The sequence below is a fragment of the Pristiophorus japonicus genome, chromosome 15, assembly GCF_044704955.1.
Source record: "Pristiophorus japonicus isolate sPriJap1 chromosome 15, sPriJap1.hap1, whole genome shotgun sequence".
Taxonomy (NCBI): domain Eukaryota; kingdom Metazoa; phylum Chordata; class Chondrichthyes; family Pristiophoridae; genus Pristiophorus; species Pristiophorus japonicus.
The window spans coordinates 9,100,167-9,124,314 of record NC_091991.1 but is presented as its reverse complement, the minus strand read 5'-3'; the positions used below and the strand labels follow the sequence as shown (position 1 = coordinate 9,124,314).

Here is a 24,148-nt window from a genome sequence, read left to right as displayed (position 1 = left end):
AAAGAAAATAAATTAACTCAGGATACACGTACAGTCGCTGCAGCAATCACTGTTTTGTTTTAATGGATGCTTGGAGTTAAGGAAAGCGGGAAAGAAGAATGACAAAAACAATTTATCATCAGCCCAGACTCGGGTGGGTAAATGTAGCAATTCTGCACTCTCAAACAATTCACTGCCACACAGACTCTTATTGAAGCAAAGTCTATAAATTGTTTTCAAGTGGTGCTGTATCTCTCGACTGCACCCCTGCTTGGATGAGGCATTAAACCGAGGCCCCGCCTGCCTTCTCAGGTTACGCAAAAAATCCCATTTGGAAGAAGAGCAAGGGAGTTGTCCCCGGTGTCCTGGGCCAATATTTATCCCTCAACCAACATCGCTAAAAACAAAGCATCTGGTCATTATCACATTGCTGTGGGAGCTTGCTGTGCGCAAATTGGCTGCTGCATTCCCGACATTACAACAACGACCACACTTCAAAAGTACTTCATTGGCCGTGAAGAACTTTGGCACACCCTGAGGGCACGAAAGGCGCTATAGAAAGGCAATTATTTCTTTTTTGTTTATAGTCCAGAGGTACAGCAACACGTTAAAAGAATTTACCGACTCCACTTCAGTAACAGTTTACGGCAGAGAATTCCACATTCCACACTCTGCGTAAAGACATTTTCTCTAACCTCCTTCAGTTCTTTATTGATTATCGGAAATTTGTTCCTTATCATCATAGAATGGCCGCCTTCCGTGCTGTAACCATTCGGCCCATCGAGCTCGTGTCGCATTAGAAACATCTCATTATCAGATACCAAAAAACAACTGGATATTTCTATCCAATCCACCAAAAAGAAAATAAACCCCAAAATCCAATGATAGAAACATTACAGACTACTAAAAACCACTGACAGCGGCCAGTGGCAATCAATCAAACCAAAGGAAGGTACAGAATCCCAGATTGCTTCTGAATGAATCCTCCCAGCAACACTGCAATTTCAGTGAACCTCATTTCAGGATCAGCCTCAGGTCTGGGGCTGATGATTTCGAGAATGATTATCCTCTTTCAGCAGGGTTTGCTGGACTGTAACCAGATTTACCATCTTGGAATTCAGAAGAATGAGAAGTGATCTTATCGAAACGTATAAAATTATGAGGGGGCTTGACAAGGTGGATGCAGAGAGGATGTTTCCACTGATAGGGGAGACTAGAACTAGAGGGCATAATCTTAGAATAAGGGGCCGCCCATTTAAAACTGAGATGAGAAGGAAATTCTTCTCTTAGAGGGTTGTAAATCTGTGGAATTCGCTGCCTCAGAGAGCTGTGGAAGTTGGGATATTGAACAAATTTAAGACAGAAATAGACAGTTTCCAAACCGATAAGGGAATAAGGGGTTATGGAGAAGTGGACCTGAGTCCATGATCGAATTAGCATGATCTTATTAAATGGCAGAGCAGGCTCGAGGGGTCATATGGCCTACTCCTGGCTCCTATTTCTTATGTTCTTACCGTTTCGCTGGCCACTGGAACCAATCTATCACAATTTACCCCATCAGAACCCTTCCGAAAAACCCAGAGAATGGTGGCGCTGGGAACAGGCGGCAGGCTCGTGGGGTCTTCACTACTTCGCAGAATTCCTTCAAGCTGGACCTGTTCCTGGCTCGGGAAGAGGTCACTCGTACAACAGGAAGTCACTGCATGACACTGATCAGGCCCAAAGTGATCTCCCGGATTAGTTTTGATCGCCGAAGGGGATGGGAGAGCAATTTCCCAGACATTTTTTGTTCCAAATTGGCCTGGGTTTTATCATCTGTCTTTTTTGGCCTCTCTCAGGAGATCACATGGTTTCTGGTGGAGTGGGAAGCATCAATATTGTGATACACAAGTTATTGCAATTGTGTGGGTCAGACTGGATGGGCCAGAGGGGTCTTTTCCTGTCCGTCATTGTTCACATAATCTTGAAGACCTCCATGTCTTAAAAGTTGTCTGCTCGAATGAAAAATGCCCAAACTCCTCGAGTCTCTCATCATAACTATAACCTCTTATTCCTGGCAATCTAAACCTACTTATCCAGTGCTTTTATATACTTCCTGAAACTGTACTCGAACTGCGGCCATGTAAGTTCAACATGAGCCACTTGGTTTTTGTGGTCTATGCCTCTGGATACAGATCCCAGAGGCCTTTATCAGCAAGTTGCAGCAGAGAATTCTACAGATAGAGATACAGCAACAGATTAAAACAGTGTCGAGAGGTGACGAGGAACTCTTCGACACAGCGAGTTGTTGTGATCTGGGATGCACTGCCTGAAAGTGTGGTGGAAGATACAATAATAACTTTCAAAAGAGAATTGGATAGAAAGCTGAAATGGAGAAATTAGCTGGGCAATGGGGAAAGAGCAGGGGAGTGGGACTAACTGCCGGTTAAAGAGCGGACATCGGCACGATGGGCTGAATGGCCTCCTTTGTGCTGTATTAAACTCATTAATTATGCACATCAGAAAGTGACAATCACTGCACCATCATGCCCCAGGTCCCCCTACACCCAGCAATAAGACTGTACCTGAATCTGAATTGACGGCGCTTCCAGGGCCCTGTAAATCATGGGTAAGACAGTGTTCTTTATATCCTCTGCTGGAGTTTTAGTCAGCAGCAAATCCATCTTTTGCAAGAAGATCAACAGAACCTATATAAAGCACAATAATCATCTCAAGAACAAAGCCACTTCACAAGATTTGCTGTCTATTTCCACAGACGTCCCAGTCATTGCACGGAATTAAAGATAGACACAAATCTGTTTAAAAATGCAAGAGCCAACACTGCCTGCTTTTTAAAATTTGTATATTCAATGATGTGCATCAAACTCACCATGTTGCTAGCCTGAAGCATGGAAGGCAAAAGAATAATTTACCGACTTGGAATGGAGTGTGTGGAATTCACAACACACAGGAAGGATTATTACAGAGGGTTATTTTTTTTAAAGAGCACAGCACAAACAATCTAAAAGCAATCCTTTACAGGACAAATTTCAAACAGACCAACAAACAAGAAGACCCTGCTATAAGCAGTATCACAGTTAGCGTGCAGTAGCAGTCACGGTGCAATTCGGTCTCGGAGTGACGGATGCGAAGCCAGTGCGAATCCACAATCTATCAGCAACATCTATTGAATGGGTAACTAGCAATGTTCCTCTTCATGTTTATTCCGGGTATGCGGCCCCTTTAATGCGGTGTGCGGCCCCTTTAATGGGGTGCGCGGCCCATTCAGTTTTGCGCTTGTACGAAACACAACATTGGAAAAGTCAGTCCCAGACTGTCCGGGACTGGCAAACAAACAACTGCCCGCCGCGCAGCTTAGAGGGAACGTTGGTATCACCCATACCCCCAACTGAATGGGTATTACCCCCCCCCCCGCAACTGAATGGGTATTACCCACCCCCCACAACTGAATGGGTATCACCCACACCCCCCATTGAATGGGTATCACCCACACCCCCCCCCCCCCCATTGAATGGTATCACCCACAACTCCCCCAACTGAATGGGTATCTCGCAAGCTCCCAATTGAATGTGCATCAAGCACACCCACCAATCAGTGGGTCACAATGGCAGGATGCAGAAATCGACTGCCGTTTCCAGCCCGCTGGCGTCATCAAATTGCTCACGCGCATTAAAACAAAAAAATGCCAGTCGCACAATGCTTTGTGGCTTCCGCTGGTCTCAATTTCTGATACCTGAATGGGTTCCTGGAGCTTGAAGACTGGAATGAGGTCCGGGAGAATCAGCTTGATATACTCCTCTTTGGTGCACTCTTCAACAATGAGAAGGACGTTGGGTAGGACAAAGGGAACCATGTCTGGGTTCACAAACTCGGAGGTCAAGAACGGCAGAATGCGTTGCACTACAACCCGCTAGAACCAAAGAGAAGCAGCAAAGGGATCAGTGCAGTGCCACACCCTTCATTAGAATACAGCAAAACCCTGTAATTACTGTCTGTGGGCCATAAGAACATAAGAAATAGGAACAGGAGTAGGCCATACAGCCCCTCGAGCCTGCTCCGCCATTTAATACGATCATGGCCGATCTGATCAGGGACTCAGTTCCATTTCCCTGCCCGCTCCTCATAACCCCTTATCGTTTAAGAAACTGTCTATTTCTGTCTTAAATTTATTCAATGTCCCAGCTTCCACAGCTCTCTGAGGCAGCGAATTCCACAGATTTATAACCCTCAGAACAAATTCCTCCTCATCTCTGTTTTAAATGGGCGACCCCTTATTCTAAGATCATGCCTCCGAGTTCTACTTTCCCCCATCAGTGGAAACATCCTCTCTGCATCCACCTTGTCAAGCCCCCTCAGGATTTTAATACGTTTCGATAAGATCACCTCTTATTCTTCTGAATTCCAATGAGTAAAGGCCCAACCGACTCAACCTTTCTCATAAGTCAACCCCTTCATCCCCGGAATCAACCTAGTGAACCTTCTCTGAACTGCCTCCAAAGCAAGTATATCCTTTCGTAAATATGGAAACCAAAACTGCACGCAGTATTCCAGGTGTGGCCTCACCAATACCTTATATAGTTATAGTAAGACTTCCCTGCTTTTATACTCCATCCCCTTTGCAATAAAGGCCAAGATACCATTGGCCTTCCTGATCACTTGCTATACCCGCATACTATCCTTTTGTGTTTCATGCACAAGCACCCCCAGGTCCCGCTGTACTGTGGCACCTTGCAATCTTTTTCCATTTAAATAATAACTTGCTCTTTGATTTTTTTCTGCCAAAGTGCATGACCTCACACTTTCCAACATTACACTCCATCTGCTAAGTCTTTGCTCACTCACTTAGCCTGTCTATATCCTTTTGCAGATTTTTTGTGTCCTCCTCACACATTGCTTTTCCTCCTATCTTTGTATCATCAGCAAACTTGGCTACATTACACTCGGTCCCTTCTTCCAAGTCGTTTATATAGATTGTAAATAGTTGGGGTCCCAGCACTGATCCCTGCGGCACCCCACTAGTTACTGGTTGCCAACCAGAGAATGAACCATTTATCCCGACTCTGTTCTCTGTTAGTTAGCCACTGTTAGTTAACAGTTAGGGACTGACTCACAAATGCTCCCCTCATACAAGTACTGGTCAGTCTCATTAATTACAGTTAGGACAAGGTTAACTGGTCACTATAAACAGATACTCCCGTTCGTTCATTTCAGATGTGCTGCCTTTCTTGTGCTCATCACAATCTTGGCTACTTGCACAGTCTTCTCTGTTTCCAATACCTTTTCACTCCCTCAGTGAAATGACTTTTGTAGAATTTAACCGGCATCGCATTCTCTGTTCAGCATAGAATCTTACAGTTAGCCCCACTGCCTTGCTCTTTCCCTGAAAATTGCTTCTTTTCAAGTATTTATCCAATTTTCTTTGGAAAATTACTACTGAATCTGCTTGGGCAGTGCATTCCAAATCATAACTCTCTGGGTAAAAAATGCTAATTTCCCCCTGGATCTTTTGCCAATTACCTTAAATCCGTGTCCTCTGGTTACCGACCCTCCTGCCAGTGGAAACAGTTTTTCTTAATCTACTCTATCAAAAGCCCTCATAATTTTGAACACCTCTATTTAATCTCTCCTTAACCTTCCCTGCTCTAAGAACAATCCCAGCTTCTCCAGATAACTGAGTCTCTGATCCCTGGTACTATTCTGATAAATCTCCCCTGCACCCTCTCCAAGGCCTTAACATCCTTCCGAAAATGCGGTGCCCAGAATTGGACACAATACTCTAGCTGAAGCCTAACCAGTGATTTATAAAAGTTCAGCATAACTTTCTTGCTTTTGAACTCCATATCTCTATGTATAAAGCCAAGGGTCCCGTATGCTTTAATTTAAAAAAAAAAAACAACTTTATTTGTCTTTCCACCTTCCAAGGTTTGAGTTTGCGAAGCAGTTTAGTCATTCAACCCATTAAGTTCCCCTCAGTGACAGGAGTTCCGGTTTTCCCACCCCCACTCATCGTCACTTTATTTTCCTCATTCATCCTACAAATGTACTCGCTTATCTTTAAAGTCTGAAACATTAACCTGTCTTTTCTTCCTTCCAGAAATCTGCATTTTCTACAGAAACATAGAAAATAGGAGCAGTAGTAGACCATTCGGCCCTTCGAGCCTGCACATGTTTATCTCAGATTCCCAGCATTATTTTTAATTTGTGGCATTATCAGAGCGGATATGAACAGCAGGGCACCAATGAAGCTAACAGTGCAGAATCGTACCGCTCGCAATTTGCAGCGCTCTGTTTTAAGCGCACGTTTATTGACGGCCACATCGGATCACGGTTGAATAACCATACCTTCGGAAGCTTCGCCAGGACTTTAGGCAGGCCTTTGTAAAACTGAGACTTCTGGAGGTTGTCTCGCTGGAATAGTGAATCAAAATACTGCAGAGCCATGGCGCCGATATCATCAAAAAAAGGGATCTGGAAAGTGCAGAGGGAATTCATCAGTAAGAAATGAATTATGTACAAGTTGCAACTCTATGTGGAACTTTATCCTCATACCGCAATGATCTTCTCAACTGGCTATCAAGAAGGAATCAATCAAAAACTGGTGGGACTGGCTCTGTGGGGTCAAACCTTTAAAATTTTAGCTTGAATCACTTTAAGCTTAGATGTGGGAGCGCCGCAATGTCGGAGGGGCAGTACTGAGAGAGCGTCGCACTGTCAGAGGTGCAGCACTGAGGGAGCGTCGCACTGTCGGAGGGGCAGTACTGAGGGAGTGCCGCACTGTCGGAGGGGCAGTACTGAGGGAGCGTCGCACTGTCGGAAGGGCCGGAATGAGGGAGTGCTGCACGGTCGGAGGGGCAGTACTGAGGGAGCGCCGCACTGTCGGAGGGGCAGTACTGAGGGAGCGCCGCACTGTCGGAGGGGCAGTACTGAGGGAGTATTGCACTGTCGGAGAGGCAGTACTGAGGGAGCGCTGCACTGTCGGAGGGGCAGTACTGAGAAAGCGCTGCACTGTCGGAGGGGCAATACTGAGGGAGTATTGCACTGTCGGAGGGGCAGTACTGAGAAAGCGCTGCACTGTCGGAAGGGCCGGAATGAGGGAGTGCTGCACTGTCGGAGGGGCAGTACTGAGGGAGCGCCGCACTGTCAGAGGGGCAGTACTGAGGGAGCGCCGCACTGTCGGAGGGGCAGCACTGAGGGAGCCCCGCACTGTCGGAGGGGCAGCACTGAGGGAGCGCCGCACTGTCGGAGGGGCAGCACTGAGGGAGCGCCGCACTGTCGGAGGGGCAGCACTGAGGGAGCGCCGCACTGTCGGAGGGGCAGCACTGAGGGAGCGCCGCACTGTCGGAGGGGCAGCACTGAGGGAGCGCCGCACTGTCGGAGGGGCAGCACTGAGGGAGCGCCGCACTGTCGGAGAGGCAGCACTGAGGGAGCGCCGCACTGTTAGGGGAGCAATACTGAGGGAGCGTTGCACTGTTGAAGGAGCAATACGGAAGGAGTGCTGCACTGTTGAAGGGGCAGTACTGAGGGAGTGCTGCACTGTCGAAGGGGCAGTACTGAAGGAGCACCGCACTGTCGGAGGGGCAGTACTGAGGGAGCGCCACACTGTCAGAGGGGCAGTACTGAGGGAGCGCCGCACTGTCGGAGGTGTCATCTTTCTTTTATGAGACTTGAAACGGAGGCCCCATCTGCTCTCTCAGGTAGATGTAAATGATCCGACGGCACTATTTCGAAGAAGAGCAGGGGAGATATCCCCAGTGTTCATCTCCAAACCTGCATCACTAAAAACAGATTATCTGGTCATTTATCACATTGCTGTTTGTGGGAGCTTGCTGTGTGCAAATTGGCAGCTGTGCTTCCTGCATTGCAACAGTGACTAGATTTCAAAAGTACGTCCATAGCTGAGAATATTCCGACCTGGTATTAGTGTGTCTGCTGCCTTGCTTACCTTGCTCAGCTGATCAGCGTCTGGTCTGACAGTGGGTGTTACATTCAGCAACAACTTCATGTGTTCCCGAACCTCCTCAGGAATCTTGTGTAGTAGGTTGGGGCCTAAACGGGTGAGCTGCAAAAAACAGAAAAGGCATCCGTAATTCGAACCTCCCTCCGAGCAGCAACAAGTTGCATTAATATAGTGCCTTTCACCTCGAGAAACATCCCGAAGGACTTTGCATAGAGGCGCCAAAATGGACACAAGGCCAAAGCAGAAGCTATTTCGAGAATAATCATAAGCTTGGTCCAAGAGGTGGGGTTTAATGAAGGAGGAGAGGGATGTGGAGGGGTTGGGAGAAAATTCCATAATCTTAAAATTAGAGCTAGGCCATTTAGGAGTGAAATCACAAAGCACATCTTCACACAAAGGATCGTGGGAATCTGGAACTCGCTCCCCCAAAAGGCTGTGGATGCTGGGGGTCAATTGGAATTTTCAGGATCGATGGATTTTTGTTGGGTAAACATATAAAGGGATATGGTGCAAATGCGAGTGAATGGGCGTGTAGCTCAGTCATGATCTAACTGAATGGCGGAACAGGCTTGAGGACTGAATGGTCTCCTCCTGTTCCTATGCAAGAGGAAGGGTCCAAGGATAGATCCTTGGGGGAGGGGGGGACTTGAGGTGAAAGTGCGGGAAAGGGAAGAGTAGCCATTTCGAGAGATGCTCTGACTGTGATTGGGTGGGTAGGTGTGAAATCAAACGAGCTGGACGACGGAGGAGAAGTGTTGGAGACGGAGGGTGTGGTGTCAGAGGCTGAGGAAAGAGCAAGGAGGATGGAGAGGCTGAAACACCGCAGTCACATTCAAAGAGGACGTCGTCGGTGACTGATTAGTGCTTCAGTGCTGTGGCAGGGGAGGGGATTCAAACGCTGGAGTTGTGCGTAAGATGGGCCACTGATTTGGGAAGCGACAGCACATTGAAGGAGGAAAGGGCGGTTGGAGATGGAGCAGCAGTTTGCAAGGACAGAGGGGGGGCAGGAGTGGATTTTTTGAGGATGGTGGCCATTTTGAAAGGGGTAGTGGGGAGGGGTAAACGACCTGAAGAGAGAACCAGTTGCAAGATCAGTTTGCAAGGGAGTCACGGAAGGAAGTTGGACGGTCAGCGGTTTGTGGGATTGCAGCCAAGAGAGCACAGAAGTAGGTCTCGCAGATAAAATGAGCTGAGAGAGAGGGTTTCAGAGGTTGGTTGCGGGGGTGGTCTGGCTTGATGGGCAAGAGGAAGGTGGGGGTCGTGGGGATGAGGCAGCTGAAGGAATGGTCAGTTAGCAGGCTGTTACCTGATCCAGTTGTCTGCTGAAACTCTTGAAGATATCCTGCTTGTTGACCTCGAAGATGGGCTTGCCGTCGTTAAACACAGCGAACATGATGCCTCCTAACGAGTACATGTCACTGGCCAGATCACAACTCACTGACAGGATGTACTCTGGGGCGACGTACTCAGGGTTAGGGAGGCACAAAGAAGGAAGATTTGGGTCCCATTCCTTGCAACTAAATGTAAGCTGTAAAGAGCACAAGCAAAGGATTGATCGATTTAATTAAATATAAATTCCAAAGTCAAACCTTTTCTTTAAAAAGTCGCTTTTTAAAACTGTATCTATGTTTCTTTAAATATGGCAACACTTCGATTTTAAAATGCTCATCCTTGTGTTCAAATCCTTCCTTGGCTTCACACCTCCGGACAACCCTCCGATTTCCTGCGCTTCTCCGATTCTGACCTCTTGCGCATCCTGACTTCCTTCATTCCACCATTGGCAGCCGTGCCTCCAGCTGCCTTGGCCCCAAGCTCTGGAATTCTCTCCTTTAAGCTTGCCATCTCTCTCTCCTCCTTCAAGAAGCTCCTTAAAACCTACCTCTTTGCCAAGCTTTTGGTCATCTTGTCCTAATATTTCCTTATGTGGCTCGGTGTCAAGTTTTGTCTGTTTACGCTCCTGTGAAGCACCTTGGGATGTTTCATGTCGTGAAAGGCGCTATATAAATGCAAGTTGTTGTTAATATCTCTAACAGGGAAAATCAACTGACTACTAAGTCATCCCTTTATGTAATTGCTTTCCTCTCCATGTAATGATGGTCTTGTCGTATTTCTCTGATCATTAAAAAGCGTTCTCCTTTCCAATTCAACGGAAAACACAGTAACATTAAATACTGCAAGATACGCAACATCGCTAGACACTCACGAGGCCCTAAAGCGGCAGCAGGGCAGTGTGGAGTACTGGCTGCAGCTCCACTATTTCCCGATCTTGAGACCTAAAAGCGGTCTTTAAAATCACGAAAGGTTTTGATTGAGTAGACACAGAGAGGGGAAGAACAAAACTAGAGGCCATCAATATAAGATAGTCACCAAGAAATCCAATGGGGAATTCAGGAGAAACTTCTTTACCCAGAGAGTGGTGAGAATGTGGAACTCGCTGCCACAGGGAGCGGTTGAGGTGAATCGTATCGATGCATTTAAGGGACGGCTAGACAAGCATATAAGGGAGAAGGGATTAGAGAGTTATGCTGATAGAGTTAGATGAGGAAAGATGGGAGGAGGCTCGAGTGGAGCATAAACGCCGGCATGGACTGGTTGGGCCGAATAGCCTGTTTCTGTGTTACATGTCCTATGTAATCCTACGTAAACTAATCCCACTGCCCTGCTCGCTTCTCATAGCTCAGCATCTTCCTCTGCTTCAAAGGTTCAGCTAAACTTCCCTTAAAAAATGCAATCGGCTCTACCTTAACCTGTCTCCATGGCAAAATATTCCACGCTCCGACAACCCTCTGCATAAAGAAACCTCTCTTAACCTCCCTCTTCATGACAGTTATAAATTAATGACCATTCATCACTGACTCCCCACCCTGAGCAAACCATCTATCCCTAATGACCTGACCAAAACCTATTATGCTATTCAAACAATTAAATCTTCTCTTACCCTTTTCTTCTCCGGTGGAAATAGCCCCGAGGTCTAACGTCTCGCCTCGTAATTTATTGTTTATCATGCCTGGCTTCACCATCAAATTCAAAGACGGGGGGTAAATAAATTAATTAAATCCTCCACTTTGTACACATTATTTCGCCTAGAGTGCCTCTGAAGAATCACCATTTTTCAAAATCCTTTTACATCCCACACAGTAGCTGGGATGACAGTTTCAGTCGGCACGGTGATACCCGTTTACAGCACTGCTCAAAATGGGCAATTTGCTAGGTTTTTGAGTCGGGGAGGGGGGGGGGGTCATTTTTATTTTCATATTTTGTCACAAATAAAATGCAGCAGCTGTCACAGGAAGAGTCACAGAGAGGAAATGTTTACATGGCTTACTTACAGATCAATAGCACAACTACCGGAGCCCACTTAGCAATATTGCTCCAACATGCACTGGAGTTTAGAAGGATGAGAGGGGATCTCATAGAAACATATAAAGTTCTGGCGGGACTGGACAGGTTAGATGCAGGAAGAATGTTCCCGATGTTGGGGAAGTCCAGAACCAGGGGACATAGTCTAAGGATAAGGGCTAAGCCATTTAGGACTGAGATGAAGAGAAACTTCTTCACTCAGAGAGTTGCTAACCTGTGGAATTCCCTACCGCAGAGAGTTGTTGATGCAAGTTCACTGGATATATTCAAGAGGGAGTTCGATGTGGCCCTTACGGCTAAAGGGATCAAAGGGTATGGAGAGAAAGCAGGAAAGGGGTACTGAGGTGAATGATCAGTCAACATCATATTGAATGGTGGTGCAGGCTCGAAGGGCTGAATGGCCTACTCCTGCGCCCGGGGGAACACAACTGAAACCTATCAGTTTATCAATAAAAGAATTTAGCCCTAATTTGGAGCAAGGAAAGATCTCATGCCTGCAATGTATTTGCTTCATGGGTTCTTAAGAATTCATAGCAACACATTGCTATTAAGAACTAGTTGGTTTATTAGCAAAGGTTTAACAATCTCATTACACATTACCAGTTCATCCACCAAGCTCACAACTGCATACCTCATCGTATCCCCCGAACCCAACTGGCTGGGGTTTGAGAGTCTTGTGAACATCACGTGACTGGCTGAGCCACTCCCAACTAAACAGCTCGACAACTATTTTAAGCAGAACATTAAATCAAGTGCTCCCTTTTGACAAGGGCACTAGAACCCACAAATTTCCAAATAAAACTTTAATGGAATCAACAGCTTTACAAACCTGTGAGTAGTGCAGACATTGCAATGCCAATCCAAGAGACCCCACTCCCCCCAAAAAATCACAAGACTGTGCACAGCTGAATGTAAAGGAAAAGCTCAGGGAAAAATATCACAACAGTGAATGGAAGGGAGAGTCATGCAGTTGAAAAATATGATTTTGTCAAAGGGTCTAGTTCCTCTTTAGGATCACCATTTCCCTGTTAAAACCAAGCCATTCACAAAGCCTACAATCAAATGACACAGCTATTGCCCGAATCATATGAAATTTCATCCTGTCATGGTTTAGAGACATATATCTTTAAAATCTCTCAATTAAACTAAATGCTCTTCTTCAAACAGGACTCCAAGATAGGGGGGACAAAGACACAACAAATTGATAAAAGGCGAGTTTGGAACTGATGTCAGAGTGAACTTCTTCACATACAGGGCCCAAGTTTCCACATGATTTGCGCCTGATTTTTAGGAGCAACTGGTGGAGAACGGACTATCTTAGAAATCGCAATTCTCCACATTTTTTTTTCTGCAGTTCTAGTCAGGTAGAACAGTTCTACTTTGGAACAAAATTTTTTCTTCAAAAGGGGGCGTGTCCAGCCACTGACGCCTGATTTCAAAGTTTCCACAGTGAAAACGTACTCCAAACTAACTTAGAATGGAGCAAGTGAAAATTTTTGTAGAACTGAAAAAACCTGTTCTACACATTAAAAAATCAGGCGCAGGTTACAAATTAGGCGTCAAGAACGAGGTGGAGGGGGAGGGGGGGAAGGGAAGTCATTAAATTCTACAATGAATCCTTATTTATACTTCTACAAATATTATACAAATAAATCCAACCTGAATAAACATTTATAAGCAAAGAAAAGATTAAATAAACCATCTTCCTACCTGTCTGAAAGTGCTTCAGGCACGGAGAATGCTGCAGTCAGCCTGAGGCGCCCGTTCTTCCCGCGGGGTGGGGGGGGGAGAGGAGGCGCCCGTTCTTCCCGCGAGGGGGGGGGGGGGGGGGGAGGAGGCGCCCGTTCTTCCCGCGGGGGTCAGGGGAAGGAGACAGTGAGAAGGCTGCAAGTGCTGATGGCAATGTACTTTTATTTTAAAAATTTTTTTTAATTAAACAGCTACAAAGAACTACAAAAATGGCCGAGTGCCAATGTTTTTTTCACACTGAGCATGTGCGAACGCTCCAACGCGCACGCGCAGCGTTGCCGGCAGGAAAAAAACTAATTTAAATAGTACCCGCCCCCTCCCACTTACAAAATTAGCGCGAGTGTAGGTTCCGCCCCCTGGGCGCCGCGCCAGGCAGACAAGGAGCTGCAGGGCTCTCCAGAGTCACGAGGTTTTTTTTAGGTGCCGTTTTAGGCGCGAAAAACGGGCGCCCAGCTCGGAGGGGCGCCCGTTTTTTATCGTGTGGAAACTTGGGCCCACAGAGTGGTCAATACCCGGAATGGTCTCTGGGCAGAGTAGTGGAAGCAGTTCGATGCCGAGATGGCAGAGCCGTAGGTTTCTATGAAAGGATGAGCTAGTTGGCCTGAAGACCTCCTGCATCTGTACTTACCTTGGTGATCTCACCAAGGGTCAGTATTATTGGTTATTCCTTTAATCGAGGGTTTAATCAAGTTCAAGGGCTTCAAACATTCACTTTTATGGAGTCAGTGGCCTGCAACTGTGCTGCAAGAAATAGCACAGCATCCACTCAGATAATGCCCCAGTAAATATAGGACCATGTGGATTGCGAGTCCAAAAACAGACCAAGCTCCATCTGGTTCACCTTCTCCCATTCTGGTAGTCACAGATACAACAATAATGGAGTATCACAGCCATCAATCTCTATCAATGGGTCTACAACAGACCCAGACATGAGGGGAGGAAAACCCCAGTGGGGGAGAGCTTTGGGAACCACAGGTCCAAAGTCCCCTGTTCCTCACGCGCACCCTACACTTATGACATGCGACGCTGCAGTTAGTGGCTGTTGTGAAATGGCTCAAAGTGTGGCTTGTTTTATGATTTGCTCAACTTCAACCATCTCATCAATGAACCTTCCTTTCACCTGGAGTTCACTGATAATTCACAACAACTCCTCCATAGAAACATAGAAAATAGGTGCAGGAGTAGGCCATTCGGCCCTGCACCACCATTCAATATGATCATGACTGATCATTCACCTCAGTAGCCCTTTCCTGCTTTCTCTCCATACCACTTGATCCCTTTAGCGTAAGGGCCACATCTAACTCCCTCTTGAATATATCCAAAGAACTGATATCAACAACTCTCTGCGGTAGGGAATTCCACAGGTTAACAACTTTCTGAGTGAAGAAGTTTCTCCTCATCTCAGTCCTAAATGGCTTACCCCTTATCCTTAGACTATGTCCCCTGGTTCTGGACTTCCCCAACATCGGGAACATTCTTCCTGCATCTAACCTGTCCAATCCTGTCAGAATTTTCTATGTTTCTATGAGTTCCCTCTCATCCTTCTAAACTCCAGTGAATACAGGCCCAGTCGATCCAATCTCTCCTCATGTCAGTCCTGCTATCCCTGAAATCAGTCTGGTGAACCTTCGCTGCACTCCCTCAATAGCAAGAACGTCCTTCCTCAGATTAGGAGAGCAAAACTGAACACAATATTCCAGGTGAGGCCTCACCAAGGCCCTGTACAACTGCAGTAAGACCTCCCTGCTCCTATACTCAAATCCCCTAGCTATGAAGGCCAACATACCATTTGCCTTCTTCACTGCCTGCTGTACCTGCATGCCAACGTTCAATGACTGATGAACCATGACACCCAGGTCTCGTTGCACCTCCCCTTTTCCTAATCTGCTGCCATTCAGATAATATTCTGTCTTCGAGTTTTTGCCCCCAAAGTGGATAACCTCACATTTATCCACATTATACTGCATCTGCCATGCATTTGCCCACTCACCTAACCTGTCCAAGTCACCCTGCAGCTGCTTAGCGTCCTCCTCACAGCTCACACTGCCACCCAGCTTCATGTCATCTGCAAACTTGGAGACATTACACTCAATTCCTTCATCTAAATCATTGATGTATATTGTAAATAGCTGGGGTCCCAGCACTGAACCCTGCAGCACCCCACTAGTCACTATCTGCCATTCTGAAAAGGACCAGTTTATCCCGACTCTCTGCTTCCTGTCTGCCAACCAGTTCTCTATCCACGTCAATACATTACCCCCAATACCATGTGCTTTAATTTTGCACACCAATCTCTTGTGTGGGACCTTGTCGAAAGCCTTTTGAAAGTCCAATTACACCACATCCACTGGTTCTCCCTTGTCCACTCTACCAGTTACATCCTCAAAAAATTCTAGAAGATTTGTCAACCAGTAACGAAGCAGCCAGCCTACAGCAGGACCTCGACGACCTCCAGGCTTGGGGCAGGTGAGTAGCAGATAAAATTCAGACCAAATAATGACCATCTCCAACAAGAGGTCCAACGACCTGTCCTGACCTTCAACAACACCACCTCGTTGAGTCCCCCCACCGTCAAGATTTTGCGGGTCTGCACTAATCAGAAGCTGAACAGGACCAGGCATATCAACACTGTGGTGACAGGAGCAGGACAGAGGCTGGGAAATCTACAATGAGTGGCTCACCACCTGACTTCCAAAAGCCTCTCTATCATCTCCAATGCTCAAATTCATCCATCATCATAGGCAGCCCCTCAAATCGAGGATGACTTGGTTCCACGTCAAAAAGTTCAAGGTGTTTCAATGAAGGACCTAAAATTCCAGGTCCCGAACTAAATCTTGAAGGGTGGAAGATGCCTGTACGTGAATTTTTTGAATGTATGGTAGCTGTTGCACACCAGCCACCACACGGGCTTGACAGAGCTAGGTCTTGGTCCAGTGGCAAGGATTAACCAAGACAACTGGAGACCTGCTCTACTGCACAGACCTAGTGCGCAGACATATCACAGTGTGGGGGCTGGGCCCGTGCTGCCCCTGGGCCCTCGCCTCTCCTGGGCCCCGATCACGTCACTACATGATCTCTCGCCGCTCCTGCTGTACCTGCCCATGCTCCAATCACCGACCTGTACCTTGGTGAAGAGGCTCAAATTAGGAGTGTGATGGATAACCCATCACATTGCTTAAATGGGCACAGCTGGAACAACACTCAAGAGGCTTGGTACCATCTAGGACAGAGTATCACCCACCACTGGACACAATGCCCACCTCCCTCCATCACTGGCGCACCGTGGCTGCGGTATGCACCATCTGCAGGATGCATCGCAGCAACTAAGCAAAGTTACTTCGACAGGATCTCCCAGCTCTGAGCAGGAACATCGCCATATTGTCCAAGTTGCCCCCCAGCTCACACTTCATCCTAACATGGTCATATAATCACCATTCCTTCATCGTCACTGGGTCAGAATCTTGGAATTTCCGACCTAACAGCATCATCGGAGCTTCATCACCACAAGCACTGCCCCCCAGTGGTCCAGGGGAAGGTCCACCACCAGCTTCTCGGGGAAGCGAGGAATGGTCAACAAATTCCGCCCTGCAGCATCCCTCACATCCCGAGAACAAAGAAGGAAAATGCTTTGATGTCCCCTCATCGCCCTACTTCCTTACCAATTGCATAAAATCAGTCATCTTAAAGCTGGTTGCTAAAACATACCAAAGAACAAAGAAAAGCAATATTTAAACTTTTAGATTCCGCCATAGAGCAAGAGATCTCAGGGGGAGAGAGAAAGAAATGGACTTGCATTTATATAGCGCCTTTTACAACCTCAGGATGTCCCAAAGTGCTTTACAGACAATTAAGTACTTTTAAAGTGTAGCCACTGTTGTAATGCAGGAAAAGAGAGAAAAAGAGAGAGAAGCCATTAACTATCGGTTTTGAGTGAAAAGAAGACACAAAGAGGTTTCAGCTGACTGAAAATGGTTCCTAAGGAAATATTGCACAGAGGAAATATCTTGCAACTTGGTCAAAAGTGCTGTTCAGAGCCGAAAAGAAATTCTGAAGAATAGCAAATCCTTTGCTTAGCATTAACCAACTGTCTCTGAATATATTGCCGTGTATTTTGCAGTTTATGGCCGATAGCTTTGCGTCGTCATATGACTCAAGTGTAAATACCGAAGTACCTTTAGCCTGTCTGATCTGCCAATTGATATGATTGAGAAAAAAAAAAGACTTAGATTTCTATTGCGCCTCTCACAACCTCAGGATATCTCAAAGCGCTTTATGGCCAATAAAGCACTTTTAGAGTGTGGCCACTGTTGTAATGTGGGAAAAGTCAATTTACGCACAGCAAGCTCCCACAAACAGCAATGTGATAATGACCAGATAATCTGTTTTAGTGATGTAGGTGAAGGATAACTCTTGGCCCCAGGACACCGGGGATAACTCCCCTGCTTTTCTTCAAAATAATGCCATGGGATCTTTTACGTCCACCTGAGGGGGCAGATGGGGCCTCGGTTTAACGTCTCATCCGAAAGACAGCACCTCTGACAGTGCAGTGCTGAGGGAGTGCTGCACTGAGTGACAGCCAAATTTTTTTGTGCTGAAAACTCTGGAGTGGGATGAGAACCTACAACCTTCTGACTCAGAGGCGAGAGAGAGTTCTACCCACTGAGCCACGGATGACAGAGATTGCCCAAGGCTATGTGAAGTTTAAGCGTGTCTCTTCTACTCTGTAACATTGTGCTGTGCAAGGAAAACCTAAAAAAAAGATAAAAATCACTGAATTCTGTGTTCATTGATATACGCGGTGTTGGGAGAATGAAACGTGGGTTTTGTGCACTCAGTGACGCCCAGAACAACAAACAAGTCGCATTAGTGGTACATCTGCTCTGCTCAAAACTGAACTCCTTGCCTCGCCCTTAATCGATCGTTCAGTGCGAGCTAACATTCTATTCATCAACATTCTGCCTCAGAAACAGACAACTTATGCCCAAATGGTGCTAAGTTACGGAGTGTCCTATTTTATGGAGTCACAGCAACTAGGAATTCAGGAACTTTGAACTCATTTGACTGGGTTGGTGCAAAATGCTGGTCCCAGAAGTGAAAGCCTGGTGCTTTACCCCAGTCTCTTTCTAACATAGAAACATAGAAACATATATACACATATATATTACAACAGTAACTACACTCCAAAAGTACTTCATTGGCTGTAAAGCACTTTGAGATGTCCGGTGGAGTTGAAAGGCGCTATATAAATGCCTGACACAAGACTCCCAATGCAAGCGCTCTACTCGGAACGCCTTCATGGCAAACAAGCCAAAGGTGAGCAGAGGAAACGTTACAAGGACACCCTCAAAGCCTTCCTGATAAAATGCAACTTCCCCACCGGCACCTGGGAGTCCCTGGCCAAAGACCGCCCTAAGTGGAGGAAGAGCATCCGGGAGGGCGCTGAGCACCTCGAGTCTCGTCACCGAGAGCGTGCAGAAAACAAGCGCAGGCAGCGGAAGCATACTTGAAGAGGGCTCACCTGCTGAACGTCTTTACTTAAATCCGGTGAGCAAGGGGTTTTTAGTAATATCCTGTCAGAATTATAAATAGGAGTGAAACAGCCCGCTGAATAACTCAATTGTCCCTACCTCCTGCTCCGACGGATTGGATGACGAGATGCAAAAGTCAAAACCCATGATTTTCCAGGCACCACTTTTATTCAAAATGATAGTCTCTGGCGTCAGGTTCCCGTGAATCATCTTCACACTGCTGTGCAAAAAGGACAGGCCTTCGCAAACCTGAAAATTAAATGAGGGTGACGTTATTATTCCACAGCGCAGTTTTTAAATGATTTTGATTAAAGTAAGGTAGCGCACCCTGTCACTTGCTAATTAAATGCCAGTAGATTGGAAGTACAGAACTATAGCAGAGGAATGCACTGGGGGGGAAGGAGGGGGAAAACCTCGGGACGCAAGCCTCCTGGCATAATAACCGTGTGATATTTTTATGATGCGTTGCAACAACAGGGTGAACAACAGAGGTAAACAAGGTGAAGCCTTATGAGGGTGATACTGAGAAGGTGGCACCAAACACGGAGAGTCAAAGAACATAGGAAGAAAGAATTAGCATTTCTAAAACACTTTCATGTTCTCGGGACATCCCCAGATCACTTCACAGCCCATTCATTATTTTCGAAAAGTAGTCGCTGTTCTTTTGTCGGCAAACGCGACAGCCAACCTGCTCACAAGCAAGCTTGCACAAACAACAATCAGATAAGTGACCAACCTATTCTGTTTTGGTGGCGTTGATTGCTGCCGTGGGAAGGTCCCAAGGGGAAGCCAGTCTAGACTTATCCAGTGCTTTTGTTTTAAATTGTAATTGCTCTGTTATAACACGTGAGTACTTGTTTGGTGCCTCAGAGGAAACGTCACAAGGAAACCCGCAAAGCCTCCCTGATAAAGTGCAACAGCCCCACTGACACCTGGGAGTCCCTGGCCAAGCACCGTCCCAAGTGGAGGGAGTGCATCCGGGAGGGCGCTGAGCACCTCGAGTCTCGTCGCCGAGAGCATGCAGAAAGCAAGCGCAGGCAGCGGAAGGAGTGTACGGCAAACCTGTCCCACCCTCCCTTACCCTCAACGACTATCTGTTCCACCTATAACAGGGAATGTGGTTCTCGTATTGGACTGCTCAGCTACCGAAAGACTCACTTTTAGAGTGGAACAAGTATTTCTCGATTCCGAGGGACTGCCTATGATGATGATTGGTTCATCATCAAATCTTTCGGAAATGGCTCAAAGTGCTTGACAGACAATGAATTCCTTTGAAGTACTTGGATGTGCACTTGAAGTGCCATTATCTACAGGGCTAGGGACCAAGAGCTCGAAAGATGGATAGCTCTTTGTCGGCCGGCGTGGGCACGATGGGCCGAAATGGCCCCCTTCTGTGCTGTAAATTTCTATGATTCTATGAAGCGCAGTCAATGTTGTTCTGCAAGTGAATGCACCCCGACTATGAACACAGCGAGGACCGACAAACAGTAAATGGCACAAATGACCAGATAATCCTTTTCGGGTGGTGTTGACAGGTGGACACAACGTTGGGCAAAACTCTCTGCTCTTCTGTGACTAGTGGCCGTTGCTCAGCGGATAGCTCTCGCCTCTGAGCCAGGCGGTGGCGGGTTCAAGCCCCACTCCAGCGACTTGAGCATAAATTACAGACAGTAGAGGGGGTGCTGCACTGTCGGAGAGGCCTTCTTTCAGAACCATGGCACTATTTCGAAGAAAAGCAGGGGAGTTCTCCCCGGTGTTCTGGGCCAATATTGATCCCTTAACCAAAATCACAAAAACAGATTATCTGTTCATTTCTCTCACTGTTGTTTGTGGGAGTTTGCTGTGCACAAATTGGTTGCCATGTTTCCTGCATGACAATAGTCACTTCACTTCAGAAGCACTTCATTTTTTTTTAAAAATAGGAGCAGGAGTCGGCCATTTGGCCCCTCGAGTCTGCTCCGCCATTCAATAAGATCATGGCTGATCTGATCATGGACTCAGCTCCACTTCCCTGCCCGCTCCCTATAACCCTTATCGCTCAAAAATCTGTCTATCTCCGCTTTAAATATATTCAATGACCCCAGCCTCCACAGCTCTCTGGGGCAGAGAATTACACAGATTTACAACCCTCAGAGAAGAAAATCCTCCTCATCTCAGATTTAAATGGGCGGCCCCTTATTCTAAGACTATGTCCCCTAGTTTTAGTTTCACCTATAAGTGGAAATATCCTCTCTGCATCCACCTTGTTAAGCCCCCTCATTATCTTATATGTTTCAATAAGATGACCTCTCATTCTTCTGAATTCCAATGTGTATAGGCTCAATCTATTCAACCTATCCTCATAAGTCAACCCCCTCATCTCTGGAATCAACCTAGTGAACTTTCTCTGAACAGCCTCCAATGCGAGTATATCCTGATGGTCTTACAGACCGGGTGGGTGTCGATTTCTGGGCCAGGCCGCGGCCATTGGAGGGAGCAGCATGCGACGGCCCAGCCTGGAAATCAGCACAGTGCCAGACTGCTAGACCATCAGCAGGCCGGGCCCATTGGAGGGAGCAGCATGCGGTGGCATACCACTGCAGGGAGCGGCGCGTGCTGCTGCAGGAGGGTGACGGCTGTGAAGCCAGGTCGCTGATTGCAGTGCGGGCAGGCAGAGCAGGAGGGGTGAAGGAGCGGCAAGAGTCTGTAGAGGGAAGTGACCGGAGCCCAGGAGATACGTGAATCTGGGGCCCAGAAGAGGTGAGGGCCCAGCAACAGCACGGGCCAGCCCACACTGCGATGTGTGTGCGCGCTCAGTCTGTGCAGCAGAGCTGGTCGCCAGTTAGTCTTGGGTAACCCTTGCCACTGGACCAAGACCTCGCTCTGTGAAGCCCGTGTGGTGGCTGGTGTGCAACGGCCACTAACCGTTAAAAAATTCACGCACATGCATCTTCCACCCTTCACAATGTAGTTCGGGATCTGGGATATTAGGTCCTTCATTGAATCACCTGTGAACTCATCCCTTTTTGGCCGGGAAGCAAGTCATCCTCGATACGAGGGAACGCCTATGATGATGATCCTTCATTGGGTGTAAAGCGCTTTGGGACATCCTGAGGTTGTGAAAGGCGCTATATAAATGCAAGTTTTTCTTTTAGTGCTAAGGGATCTTTAACACCCATCTGAAGCACCTAAATATGGCTTTAAATGTGACCTTCAGCATTAATTTTAAGATAAAAATCCCCAGATATATTTGGGAGAAAATTGCGGTTGGTGGCTTCCTTCGGACGAACGCTTCCTCCCCGAAAATAAAACGACGGAAATACCTGGTGGTCCCGGAGAAACATTCGCTGTGCAGCATATGGGACCATGTCCTACAGATACGGATGCATATCCTGGAATCACATGGGCCTGGACCACCAATCACTATCTAGTATTCTCATTGATAATAATGGGAGCTCTGATTTTACGAGCTGCCATTACTATCATTGAGAATACACCTCTAAAACAAGAAACACAACACAATAAATATAAAAAATACCTCACATTTTTTTTTTCAATTAATTGAAATTGAGTGTAATTAAATGTTTTCGAAACAAAATTATTTTGTTGAGGATTTTTTAATGTGTTTTAATAGGGTTAAAAATAAACTTACCTTAATGGACAGGGATTTTAATATAAAAATGAGTGATTAAACTTAATTTTTCTATGTTTTAAAACCCTACGCTGGTAAAAGTAAGCTATACGCCTGCTTTTACCAAGCGGAAGAGTTCGAAGGACATTCGTTGGGCAACAGTTAGCCCAATCTCTGCCCTGTGGCTGTAGGGAGGCGTGCGCTGTCAAAAGGCATTTTGACAGATCGGAACAGCCGGTATTCGGAGCATGCACATTGCGCGCAGAAAACCAATATTTAGTGAGGCCTCGCCGGGTGCGTGTGCACATCGTTCCGATCCGGCGAGGGCGCAATTTTCGGCCCGATATAAATGCTGCTCCGAGTAGTTCTATGTATAATACAGCCATGCTTCTCTTCGCAACGATGGGACACAATTTATTTACTTCAAATGCTCCTGCAGTAGATCGAGAGCTGGGGAACGTTTGGCTGTCACACAGGTGGTGACCATAGTCTGTTAGCCACATGAAACCCAGCCCGGCAACTCGGAAAATCCGGTTCGAGGTATCGGGGCGGGAGGGGGGGGGGAGAGGGGGATGATTGGATTAGCGCACACAGACATTTTCAGTTGTTATTTTCACATATGCATTTATAAACTCCAATGTCCAGATTTATGTGGAAACTGGTCTTATTGTACTGACACCTTCCTGCCAGTGATGGCACCACAGTACCACCGCAGGGGGATGCAATTACAGTGTGACGGGTTTACATATAAATATGGATTTAAGAATTTATCATGGGAAAGATGGCACAAAGAGCACACAGACTTAATATTTTGAATATGTATTTTTACGCATGTTAATGACCCATTTTCAATGAAGCCGTCAAGAGGTAAATTAAATTACCAGAGTTAGAATGGCTAATGGAACAAACCGTGCATGCAGTGCTGTTGCACAAACGGAGTCACATCCACATGGTAATCCACAGGATGACAAATTCTCAGTTCACCAGGAAGGACGTGCGAGGTTACTAATCCCACTCTCCCGCTCATGCTGCATATGATTTAATATTCCTCTTCCTCAAGCAACAATCTAATTAACTTTTTAAAGCAATTTATGGACTGGGAAGGAAGTGTTGGGTTGATTTAGCTTTACGCTTTTTGTTTCTTATCTTTATCTCTCAGTTATTAACCTTTCTTTCTACAGGTGCAGTACCTAAAACCCTCGGGACCAAGGTCATTGCGGACTTCGTGTTTTTCAGGACTTTCGAACGTATTTCTGACATCACGAATCCAGAAACACCCGAGCCCAGGTTCAGTTATTTCCGGATTTCGGAACGTCAGAAAGACGGGGGGGACGGGGCCCCACTGAGGAGGTGTTCGGGCGGGCCGGCGAGGAGGCCCCGAGGTAAGGGCAGCAGCGGCAGGGCGAGGTGAGGTCCAAGGTCGGCAACGGCGGCAGGTCCGGATTGCGGAACATTATACAGATTCCGGATGACCCTGCCACCGATCGTCCCGGAGTCCGGAACTCCGGATTTTCGACGCTGCACCTGTATCCCAAAGGTTATTGTTGTAGGTATTTCTTTTATATATTGTGAAGCGGCATTTGATCTGCGCGAAGCAGAACATGCAAGCATTGATCAGTCGAAGCGAGCTGTCCATCTGGGATACGCTTCAGGACTTTACCATAGGGTCACCAATCCCCCAGAATTGCCCTGGGGTATCCAGGAATTAATGACAATCTCCTGGACACTGCTGCGAGCAAACCGGGAGCATTAATCAAAAATACCATTTTGTTTTCATTTTCTTTGAACACTTTTGTTTAATATTTAGATGGGGGGAGAAAGGGCCAATTGACTATGTGGGACGGGCAGAGGCGGGAGCTCGTGTGATGAAATCTCCAGGAGTACGGCCAATCACAGTTGGCGACCCTGCTTGACCACATGATCGCGGATGAAATGTTAAACCAAGTCCATCCATTTTGGAGATTC

The 24,148-nt window shown here is 46.7% G+C and overlaps 1 protein-coding gene across 1 annotated transcript in view; it reads right to left on the bottom strand.

The window, feature by feature from the left end:
• Positions 1 to 24,148, bottom strand: part of scyl2 (SCY1 like pseudokinase 2) — an 84,653-nt gene that overhangs the window by 29,000 nt on the left and 31,505 nt on the right. Inside the window, exons 5-10 of the mRNA XM_070900121.1 lie at positions 18,673 to 18,822; positions 9,243 to 9,464; positions 7,922 to 8,038; positions 6,322 to 6,447; positions 3,713 to 3,889; positions 2,544 to 2,666 (exon numbers count right to left, since the gene is read on the bottom strand). Of these exons, the coding sequence (XP_070756222.1) occupies positions 2,544 to 2,666; positions 3,713 to 3,889; positions 6,322 to 6,447; positions 7,922 to 8,038; positions 9,243 to 9,464; positions 18,673 to 18,822 (915 nt within the window). The remainder of the gene's footprint in view (positions 1 to 2,543; positions 2,667 to 3,712; positions 3,890 to 6,321; positions 6,448 to 7,921; positions 8,039 to 9,242; positions 9,465 to 18,672; positions 18,823 to 24,148) is intronic.